This window comes from Balaenoptera acutorostrata, chromosome 3 (genome assembly GCF_949987535.1).
Source record: "Balaenoptera acutorostrata chromosome 3, mBalAcu1.1, whole genome shotgun sequence".
Lineage (NCBI taxonomy): Eukaryota > Metazoa > Chordata > Mammalia > Artiodactyla > Balaenopteridae > Balaenoptera > Balaenoptera acutorostrata.
Window position 1 is genome coordinate 139,699,020 of NC_080066.1, and position 12,095 is coordinate 139,711,114.

The 12,095-nt window shown below is 36.6% G+C and overlaps 1 protein-coding gene and 1 long non-coding RNA gene across 4 annotated transcripts in view; one reads left to right on the plus strand and one right to left on the minus strand.

Moving 5' to 3' along the window:
• LOC103002810 (uncharacterized) overlaps nucleotides 1-12,095 on the minus strand; it is a 125,602-nt gene that overhangs the window by 62,943 nt on the left and 50,564 nt on the right. The gene's annotated exons all lie outside the window — the stretch shown is intronic.
• The window catches only part of LRRC9 (leucine rich repeat containing 9), a 95,495-nt gene that overhangs the window by 62,007 nt on the left and 21,393 nt on the right, over nucleotides 1-12,095 (plus strand). The window contains exons 21-25 of the mRNA XM_028169228.2: nucleotides 404-581; nucleotides 2,662-2,882; nucleotides 3,810-3,932; nucleotides 8,224-8,354; nucleotides 11,891-11,999. Coding sequence (XP_028025029.2) covers nucleotides 404-581; nucleotides 2,662-2,882; nucleotides 3,810-3,932; nucleotides 8,224-8,354; nucleotides 11,891-11,999 — 762 coding nt within the window. The remainder of the gene's footprint in view (nucleotides 1-403; nucleotides 582-2,661; nucleotides 2,883-3,809; nucleotides 3,933-8,223; nucleotides 8,355-11,890; nucleotides 12,000-12,095) is intronic.

A 12,095-nucleotide genomic window follows, 5' to 3' on the forward strand; every position in this document is an offset into this window, starting at 1 on the left:
TGAGATGGCCAGGCCTTTCCCTTCATCATTCGATGTGGGCCAACCTGGGAAGGAGCATGACCTTGGGCAAGGCAGCTCTCTGCTGCTGATGCTGTCCCTGAAGGGACTGACAGTCGAAGGCTTTCTGCCAACAGCACTTGCAGCAACTGGGACAAGTCCTTCACTGCTGGGAATCTGACTGGCACAGCTCAGTGTCTATAATACCGTATAAGTCCCTCTCTGAGTTATAATCTTGTCAAATTTTACTTTTCTGTAAACTAAGAGCTTTGCAATATCTTTAGTTCCTAGAGGACTTTTTTATGTTACTTACCACATTTGAACTATTTCATTAGCCTTTTTATCTTATAACATTGAAGTTATTGATGTGATCCAGAAGCAACATATAATGTGAATTATTCTACAGATAACTGCCTTAAATTTAGATGGGCAACATCTTTTTGAAATCACAAATTTAGAAAAATTGGAAAATTTGAAGTGGGCATCATTCAGCAACAATAATCTCACTAAAATGGAAGGCTTGGAATCTTGTGTTAACTTGGAAGAGCTCACATTAGATGGAAACTGCATCTCAAAGATAGAAGGTAAGGTATTAGAGAATTCTAAAGTCTTAAAATATGAATGTCTAATTAACAAGAGCAAAAAGTGAATAACACTGAGGATAGAATTTCTGAAGAGGAAGGTCTCCAGAGAATTTCCAAGAAGGTTTGGAGTAGAGTATTCCAAACACCTCTTTAGTGGGATCTGTGACTGGCTGCTATATATAATGAGCCCAACTAGCTGCCTTCCCTCCCCTCTCTTAACCAGTGTTTACCATCTATTACCAAACTTAGCACATTACAAACTAGTCAGTATTCAAAATCTGTACCATTGAGTAAATAAATGAAAGAATGAGGTATGCTTTTGAAAAAGATAAAGCAGCTCAGTTCATTTTTCAAAATATAGAATTAAGGTTACATTTGGAAATTTGAAGACTTTCAACAAAATGAACATTTTATTCACTAGAGGTTGAAAATCAGATATACTATATAACCTTTTACTGGGATCCACATACAAGTACAAATTAAGCAGCTTTACTAATGCCTGCATAAGTGTACACACACACATATCATGCGTACTTATCTAGGTAGAATACATTTCTGGATGTGCATTTTGGTAACAAGGCTGTCCTTGTCAAGGAGAGAAGGTAGGAATTGAAAATCATGCCTGGGAAAGAGACTTAATTTATACTTTATTAGCTTTTGAATTGTTTGTAGCATGTGTGTACTACCTTTTTCATAAAATAGAAAATTTTACTTTAAAAAATTACATATGCAAAAGTATTAAAAACAGCATGTATAACATTTGTTATACTTTATTTTAATGGCTGTTAACAATAGTTTCTACAAATGGCTTGATCATAAGAATCACTTAGGATACTTACTGAGTATATAGATCCACAGGCCTCTCCTCTGTAGATTTCAGCTAAGTAAACAGTGGGGGGGGGTGTAGGTCAGGCATCTGTGTTTACAACTATCACTAGTCTCCATTCCCATACAATAGGGTGTTAATTTTGCTATGTATATAACAATTGAGAACCCTATTTCCTTTTTATTCCCCTCCATAAGCCCATTGAAGGGAAGACTCCTTCAACCTGTATTTTCCCTATACCCACTTTTCAAACATAGCTACCCCACTAAACTTTAACAGATATTTATCTTCTTTTTTCCAAACATAGATAGGCTTAATATGCATTTAAGAATTTTTGCTTTGATAGTACATCCTAACTTGCCCTAGATTGATTTGCTTTCAGCATTTCATAGTCCCATGATAAAGGCTGGTGTGAAAGGGGTGCATGAATAAAATTTATTGAGGACTGATTATTTATTTGCCGAAAGCTATAACTGATATTTTTCAAATGCCATTCCATTTAATTCCATAACTGTTAGAAGTAGATTTCAGTATATCCATTTCATGGATGAAGAAAATTAGGCTAAGAGGTTACATAACTTTACATAATTTACCTATGGTCCCAAATCTAGTGTGAAACCAACACTTGAAACCAGCTCTGACTCCAGAGTTCTTATCTGTCAACTGCACCGTCCTACCTACAGTTATAAAGTGTCTACAGCACGTAATGTACATAGGGGGTTAGATTGTGGTGAGAGGAAGCATTTTCTAAAGTTCTGTCTTAGAGTACTTTCAAGCATACAAAGGTAGAATTAGGTTCTTTTTAATACAAATGATGGCACAGTAAGGAATACTTTCCAGAGTGTTGTATTCTAGTTCCTTACCCTTAATGTTTTACAGTGGGGGTTGGTGATTATTTTGAGCTTTGTAAAGTAGAGCTTTATATTATTGTGATGGTGAAAACCTTAATTAATTACATAATTTAAAGGTTATTTGAAAGCTTAATTCAGTATTTCCTATACAATACCTTCCCTTAACACCTAAAAAAAATGTCTACTTGGAAATCCAAAATTGGAGTTTAATATATTATCTAGGACTTAATACACATTATATTCTTCTTTAACAAAAGGAAAAACGATGATGGTTAATACTATAAAATCTGTAAAGCCATTTGAACTTAGAAAAAGAGAAACAGTAAAACAACCAGCCAGTTATTTTTTAAATTAACCTTTCAGTGCTGTCTGAATCTTTTCTTGAATTTGCTTATTTTTCTAGGCATTTCCAAGCTAACTAAATTAACCCACCTCAGCATAAATAATAATCTCCTCACTGGTTTGGAAAAGCATACTTTTGATAACATGCTTCATCTTCATTCCCTTTCTCTTGAGAACAACAGAATCACTTCATTGAGTGGTTTACAAAAAGCTTTTACACTAATTGAATTATACATAGGCAATAACTATATTGCTCTCAATCAGGAGATCTACAATTTAAAGGTGACTATCTGGGGTACTAATGTTTTTGGTTTTCTAAATATTTTCTTATTTCTTTATACTATGAAAGTAATGCATGTTCACTGTATGGAATTTGGAAAATATAGAAAAATGTAAGGAAGAAAATAAAAATCAAGAAAAATGTATTTGATGGCCATTTCCTACCATTGGGACTTGCAGTGGCCTCTTTCCTTTTGCTGATACCATATTGCTAGGGCTTTATCTCCTACCAAAAACTTATGTCCATTTCCCATCTTTGCTTACTTGCAGCCTTATCCTCATTGTATTCCCCCAATACAACTACTTCTAGAGCTGCAGAGTCAACCTAATCAACAACAGCAACAAAACAAACCATTTTACATTATAGATGCAGATTAGTTTTACTCCCTCTTGTCTTAACCTCTCCCATCCATATCTACTCAGGGTCCTTCCTTGACAACAAACGTCTTACCTAATAAGGAAGCACATTTTCCCTTAAGATGAATTCTGCTACTCTCTTACAAGGCAGAAGCACTTCAGTTTTATCCCTCATCAGAAGGCTGTGTTTTTCATTGTTTCAATTCACTGTTGTATCTGTATACACACATACTATTTAATAGATCATTATTCCATAAACAAAGTATATGTTTTAAACTTTACTAAATTTCTTTACAAGTCTTTATCATGGGTAATACATTTAGCACCAGCATCCAAAAAGGGATTCTGATCATATAATACAGACCACTGAAATACTGCACAAAATTAGACCTTAATAGTATGAAAGTATAACACTTGCACTAAACAGCATACTTAAAAGCACTCAAATCACTATGAAATGATAGAGTAATTTAATAGTAAAATTCAAGGATGATTAAACTCTTAAGGGAAAAAAACTTGTTAGAGTGAGATATATATGTATATCACTTTAAATGTATGTATTTTTATTACCAGGGTTTATGCAACCTGGTCATTCTAGATATGTATGGAAACATTATTGTATGGAATCAAGAAAACTACCGGTTGTTTGTAATATTTCATCTTCCAGAACTGAAAGCTCTGGATGGAATCTCAATTGTAAGTTGTTTTGACTCATAGCATTTGGTCCAGGTTTCATATTAATATATCCATAGGCCATAATCATTTTGAATGTTGCTTTATCACTAGTATGTTACCCAAACTTATTATGCTTATTAAAATCTAGGTCTCCAAAGCACATTTTAGATCTGGGTTTTAAATGTTTCTCCTCTGGCCAGTTTTTAATTGTTTAAATTGAGACAGTAGGGGAGGGAAGATGCTGCTTACATTTGCATCCACTGAATTCAGTGCCTAACAATTTATGAGACAGGATAGGAGAAACTGCCCTGGACCCCTACCGTCCTCTTGGGCCTAGAAACAGCTTCCTGTTACCTGGAAAAATACAGTTGTTAAGATTTAAGAAAAACATATTTGAACCAAAAAATGGTATGTCAACATTACTAGTAAACTATACTAGTAAAAAATAACTTTTTATACTGTGTAAAAAATAACACAGAACATAGGACTGAATATGAAAGCAGTATTTGGAAACTTGGATTCTATAACTAGTAAGTTCATACAGGGCTCCTGATTTCCATGTAACAGGATAAGTGCACAACAAATGGGTGAAGAATAAAAAGGTTCCCTGTGTAACATTGCCTAGCCCCTGTCAGACAATAAAACTCATCAAATTTCTAGGAAATTGAGAGATAGTTCATGATTATTTGGGACTTTGAGGTGCTCTGAGAAGATTACTAATTCTAACCCTGATTTTTTCAGGGCCCTCCTCAGAATGAAGAATCAAAAACATTCTCCCCCCAAAACAAACAATTCTCTAGAATCTTGTATACTGGGTTTTATTTAGGTGTTGGCTTTCATTGAGGGACGTTTTAAAAACAGTCTCATGAAACTAGTACTGTATGTGCTCCAATGGTGGTGTTGAGTATCTTATCCTTCCTATCTCTCTGTGCCCTCATTTGAAGGGCCACCTGAGAAAGTGCTTTTAGAAGTCAGTGTAGGAAGAACTTTTCCCTCTGAGGAAAAGTTATGCTCTCCTCACTGACAATGAGTATTTTTTAACTATTTTCCTTTTCACTTTGACTACCTAAAAGGTCAGGGCCACATTTATGGTTCAGTGAGAGAAACCCTGTAGGACTTATGGTCTATCTGTCCCTATCCCCAGTTTTGATCTATTCTAACTTACATCATTCTCAGTCTTGATCTTCACTATTTATTATTTGCATTTTACTATTTGATTATATGTTCCTCCTGTAAGCTGCCACAAATTTTTTGTGGAATGAGGTAGAATATAAATATATGCATTAATAATGGGACATGAAGACTAGATTGAACAATTTAGACTTTAATTGAGAGGTAATGGGAAGGCATTGAAGATTTTTGAGTTGGGGAATAACATTGAAAACTATATATTAGGAAATTTAACAGCAGTGTTTAGAGTGATCGATGAAAAACCAATAGGAGGCTATTAGCGTAGTCTACATGTGAGGTAATGAGAAACTGAAATAAACCAAGGGGAAGTGGTTTTAAAAATGGAGAGCTGAAAGGTAGGAGAAATATTGGGAAGAACTGACAGAACTTGGCAACCAATTAAATTTGAAGGACAAGGAAATGGAAGAATAAAAGATGTCTACAAGACTTGAGTCTATTCCACTAAGAGATATCGTAACAGAAATATGATTACAGGAAGAAAAGCAGTTTCAGGAATAAGATGATTAGTGTTAGACACACGAAGGAAGCTGATGATTAAAACCAAAAGCATATAACATTGACTAAGGAAAGAGAGTAAAGAAAGTAAAGAAATCCAAGTGAGGCTTTAATACTTCCATTTAGGAAATGTAAAGAGGAAAAAAGCCACCAAAAGTAGACACAGAGGGAAGTAGAAGAGCAATATAATCCTAGAGTGTTTGAGAGGTAAATGGACATGGACTTTAGAAATGACACAGTCCAAATCCTTTATTTTATGAATGAGCACAAAGAACTCCAGAGAATTTAAATGACATTCCAAGTGACATGACTTTTTAATGGTAAAGCATGGACAGCTGAGCCTCACTCTGTGCCCAAGGCTCCATGGATATATAATCATACCAGGAAGTAAGGGAGTGGTACTAGAAGTTCCAACCCTCTAATCATGGTTGATTCCCCTGGCAACCAGCCCCCATTCTTAAGGACTTTCCAAAAGTCATCTTGTTAAGATAAACTCAGGTTGGTTGAAAGGAGCTTGTTATAAATAGCAACACAGTCCTTTCACCTTTATGGCTCTGGAGCTATTTCAGGAACCGAAAACAAAAAACCAAATATTATAATAAAAGATGCCCCTACGGCTCTTATATAGGAAATTATGAGGGTTTTAGGAGCTATGTGCCAGGAACAGTAGACAAAGACCAAATATACGTTTCTTATTATAAGTCACAATATCACAGCTCATGCTCTGGCCTTTGAACACAGATCCTTTACAGCAAAATGATCAGAAAATTCAAAATATGTTGGAATATTACTGTAATCCCATTCAGTAATTATCCAGCCCATAATCATATAGATATGTCTCTCACAGTGAGGCCACTCAGATTTGCAGGTTTCCATTGGAGACTTTGTCAGGTTCCAAAAGCAAGAGTGGTCTCAAAACACATAGCTTAACCCTTTCTTCAGGCATCTGATATAATTGAACTGAGACAATATCATCTCTTGCTCTGAACCTCTTTTGAGGTAGTATAATATTGGATTTCCCCATTACATAACCTATTTATTAATTCCTTTACCCATAAGTGCCCTTCCCTGTTCTCTCCATTTACACCCATACTTTTCCACCTTTGGAAGGGATATTAGGTTCGGCCACTGTGCTGGTCTAGTCTAGCATATACCTCCCCTCAGTCCACCCCCCTTCAGATAGGACAAGGTTATATAGGAGCAAAACTAGTGGGCTATTTTTGCCACCAGGAAATACAGATACATTCACTGTTAACCCCAGTTTTGCCGGATGGGGTGAAGGTAAAACCTACCCCCATCAGGCCTTTAGGAATCCTGACAAAAGGCTTAAAAACATAGTTTCTCACTTAGGAATTATCCCTGTTTCCAGTATTTGTAGTTGTAGCTGTGGTCCTGTGGCCACTGCATCAGGTAGAAAAGAAAATTGAGGTGATGTGAGGAAGAAGGAAAGAAAAAATATAATGGTTACACCAGCATCACCCTTCTTTAGCAAGAATTGCATAGTCATATCAGCATCGTTGCCCCATCCCCCAGATGCACCAGAAAAACAGAAGTCTATCCAGTGGGGACCCTCCTTTAGCCCCATTCATGTTCACACTGAGTATGAGCACTCTTAGGAAGGTATGTAAGCCAGCCCATCATGCTTTTATCTCCTCCCCAGTTTAGACAACCAATGTTTTAATTGCCCATTCCAGTTCTCTATCGAACTACTACTCTGAGGAGGATATCTTTCTGCCCACTGTTAGACATTATGGGCTGTTAAGTGTGTTCCTTGGTCTGAAGAAATAAGTCAACTGTCCTGATTGGTGCAATATCTTCTGTTCCAGTTCTTTTGTAGCATTATGTGCATTTGCATTTACACTGGGTAAGCAAATTCCAGTCCAGAGTCAGTATCTATTCCTGTCAAGACCCATTTGTAGCCCCCCAGGGCTACCAGCCTCAGTCTGACTTGCCAGCTATATTCAGGGCCTTCCCACAGGGAAATATGCCACATAGCCATCTGCCGTCTCTGTCTCTTTTGCTGGCAGACAGAATAGTTCTTATTGGCATTTAGTGCCGCAGAGGGTGCAAGAGGAATATGTCTAGATTCAGCCCATCTCTGCACTGCTGTAGACCCCCAATGTCTACCTATTTTATAGACCCAGGTGGCCACCTTAAGTGAGCATATGGGCATATCTGCTTGTCGATTCCAATCACCTTCCAAAATGGGAAGAGAGTTCAGATGGGCATCAATGTGTCCTACTTTAATGTACCCCTCAAATTTCCATAGGGCTGTGCCCCATATGGGCATCCTTTTAATAGGTCAGGTTTCCATTGCCCTCCTGCCTGACCATATGGCCAGGCCAGGAACAGTAGATGAAGATTTCTTATTATTATCACAGTAACACACAAGAGGACTCATCACAGTGTCATTCCTCAGGTCCCAAGGTCCCTAGGTGGTCTGCCTTCTTCTCTGCACCTTTCAGTCTCCTATGTTTATTTTATATATAATATCCAGGAGTTTAGCTGTACTTAGTAGGAAATAGGGAGAAATGAGGCTATTCCATTTTGACCTGGAACCAAAGAATTAATGTCATTTAGTCATCTGTAAGAGAGAACATCACTTTCTAAATATCCTCATATACAGGAACCACCAGAGACTGAGTGTGCAAAAGATTTGTTTGGTGGCAGACTTACTTCTGACATGATTGGTGAACGACACGGACATTCAAACTTCACCCAAATGCAAGAACTAAATTGGACTTCATCATCCATCAGGTACAATCATTTTATTCTATGTTATTTGATATTATAATATATAGTTATTATTCTTTTTCTAAGGTTTATAATTTATACATCTTATCCAAATATAACCAGTAATTCAGAAAATCATCTACACTACTTCACAATCTCATACTAACTTTACCATCTTTGAATTGCATTAATAATTTTATTATCACACACTATGATTAAAAATGTCATCAATCTCTTTCTAAGACCTTATATTTCCCTTTTCTTTTACAACCAAGCTTTTAAAATTAGAACATACTAGGTTTGCTCCTTACATTGTATCACTCTAATCCAATGCTATCTGGCTACCACTGCCACCATTCCCCTGATGCTGTTCTCATGAATGTTATCATTGTCCTCCTGTTTAATAAATCCATTTCTCTTCTTTCTTTTTCTATTCTGCACTCTTCACAGGCAGACATCTTTAGCCATAGTTTTAATTTATGACGATGACCCCCTAATTTACCCCAAACCTAGGCTCCTAATTTGAATATTCGATTGCTCTCTAGATAGCATCTAGGAAACAACATTCACCTGTTGTCACCCAAGCCAAAAATCTAGAGTCCACTCTCTCTCTCCTTTGTCCTCTGTTTTTAATTAATCACTACATTCTATAGAGTCTGTGTCTTAAGTATGTGTCGTAGTTCCCCCCTTCTTTCCATAGTCATTGCCATTGTCCTAGGTTGGGGAATTAACTAATTTAGAAACTATTGTTTTTTTGTCTTATATAACCTTACCTGCAAATCCATCTATTATCCATACCGCCTTCTAAGATGCAAGTTTTATCAGATCACTTCCCTTCTCAACATTGTTCAGTGTCTTTCCACTGTCTACAGAATAAAATTTTAAATCTCTTTGTACGACATAGAAGGCCCTTCCTTTTTTATTATAGTTTTTCTGAATCCCATTTCTTGAGGACACAGACAGTGACTTTCATATTTGTTGTAGCCTTTCCAAACATACTGTCTGCACTTAGGAAATAACTAATGAAAACAAGTCAAAAGAATAAATGACTTTTAATGTATAAAGTGTGCCATAATTATAACTTCAGGGTTGAGGATTTGTTTCAAGGTGTGGTAGGCTTTTGCACAGCCAAGGAAACCATCAACAAAATGAAAAGACAACCTACTGAATGTGAAAAAGAATTAGCAAACTAAATATATGACCAACAAGAGGTTAATATCCAAAATATATAAACAGCCCATACAATTCAACATCAAAAAAAAAAAAAACCAACCTGATTAAAAATGGGCAGAAGAGATCTGAATTGACATTTTCCAAAGAAGACATACAGATAGCCAACAGGCACATGTAAAGATGCTCAACATCGTTTATCATCAGAGAAATGCAAATTAAAACCACAATGAGATACCATCTCGCACTTGTCAGAATGGCTATCATCAAAAAGACCACAAATAACAAATGTTGGCGAGGATGTGGAGAAAAAGGAACCCTCATATACTGTTGGTAGGAATGTAAATTGGTACAGCCACTATGAAAAACAGTATGGTTTCTCAAAAAAACTAAAAATAGAACTACCATGTGACCCAGCAATTCCTCTCCTGGGAAAAAATGAAAACACTAATTCAAAAAAGATACATGCACCCCAATGTTCATAGCAACATTATTTACAATTGCCAAGATATGGAAGAAACCTAAGTGACCATAAACAGATGAATAAAGAAGATGTGGTATATACATATAAAATGGAATAGTACTCAGCCACAAAAAAGCATGAAATTTTGTTTTTGCTATTTGCAACAACATGGATGGACATGGAGGGTATCATGCTAAGTGAAATACATCAGACAGAGATAGACAAATACTGTATGATATTACTTATATGTAAAAAATAAACTATGAATATAACAAAAAAGACTTACAGATATAGAGAACAAACTAGTGGTTACCAGTGGGGAGGAGGAAGGGGGTGGGACAAGATAAGGGTAGGAGATTAAGAGGTACAAACTACTATGTATAAAATAAATAAGCTACAAGGATATACTGTACAACACAGGGAATATAGCCAATATTTTATAACAAATATAAATGGAATATAATCTTTAAAAATTGTGAATCAGTATGTTGTACACCTGAAACTTACATAATATTGTATATCAACTATAGCTCAATTAAAAGAATATATAAATGAATAAATGGGGATATATGAAAAAAAGAAGTGTTTAGAACAAGGTGATTTAGCTTTATGCTCTTCTCCCTCATAGCTCAAAGGAAGGTAAAACACTTTTAAAGCTGTGGACTAGGAATCAAGCATTCTGACCAATTACCAAAACATCCTTACAAGGTGGAATGCCATAAAAGTTTTCAGGAGATTCCACAGAAAACTCTGTTTTCAAAGACATTACCTACTTTCTCCTTTTCTTGCCTATCCCAAACCCCTTCCTGGCATTTCAGAAATAACCTATTTCATATATATCCTCTGAAGTTTACAACCTGAAAATCTTATGGTTTACCATATCAACTTCACGAACATGTATGGAATTATAAAGAAATTGGAAATATTTATTTTTAACGTTTCTTTTATGATAGTTCTATATTTATGTGATAATAGACATGTTGGGTTTTTTTTTTAATATTTATTTATTTATTTATTTTTGGCTGTGTTGGGTCTTCGTTTCTGTGCGAGGGCTTTCTCTAGTTGAGGCAAGCGGGGGCCACTCTTCATCGCAGTGCACGGGCCTCTCACTATCGTGGCCTCTCTTATTGCGGAGCACAGGCTCCAGACGCGCAGGCTCAGTAGTTGTGGCTCACGGGTCTTGTTGCTCCGCGGCATGTGGGATCTTCCCAGACCAGGGCTCGAACCCATGTCCCCTGCATTGGCAGGCAGATTCTCAACCACTGCGCCACCAGGGAAGCCCCGATAATAGACATGTTTTTTTAAGTCAATAAAATTATATGTCATTTTCTTACACAGGTACCCAACAAAAATGTGTATTTATCTGATCATTTGGCCCATATATTTTATTTCTTTAAACTAACTTTACTTTTTATTTACTTTTTAAAATTAATAAATTTATTTATTTATTTATTTTTGGCTGCTTTGGTTCTTTGTTGCTGTGCGCAGCTTTCTCTATTTGCGGCGAGCGGGGGCTACTCTTGGTTGCGGTGCATGGGCTTCTCATTGTGGTGGCTTCTCTTGCTGCAGGGCAAGGGCTTTAGGTGCGTGGGCTTCAGTAGTTGTGGCTCGCGGGCTCAGTAGTTTGTGGCTCGCAGGCTCTGGGCACTGGCTCAGTAGTTGTGGTGCACAGGCTTAGTTGCTCCGCAGCATGTGGGATCTTCCCGGACCAGGGCTGAAGCCCGTGTCCCCAGCAATGGCAGGTGGATTCTCAACCACTGTGCCACCAGGGAAGCCCTGACCCATATATTTTATATTAAGGCAATTCTTTTCCATAGAATTTGTCAGATGAGATTTTTTAAAAACACCTTTGGGGTTACACATGAGAGATTCACCAATATAATTTGCCTGTTAAAATTATAACTGTATTTACTCTGTCTAAATTCAGAACTGTGGATTTGATTCCAGTTGACCAGTTTAGAAATGTGTGTAATGTGAATCTACAGAACAATAATCTTACCTCATTCAGTGGATTAATCTATCTGCCTAATTTGAAGGTGAGTCACTCACAAATTTTCTTTTTTTCTTTCAAGTTTTCAGTGCAAGTTGTAATCTTCTTTACTTTGGGCTAAAATGTATATTCATGTCATTAA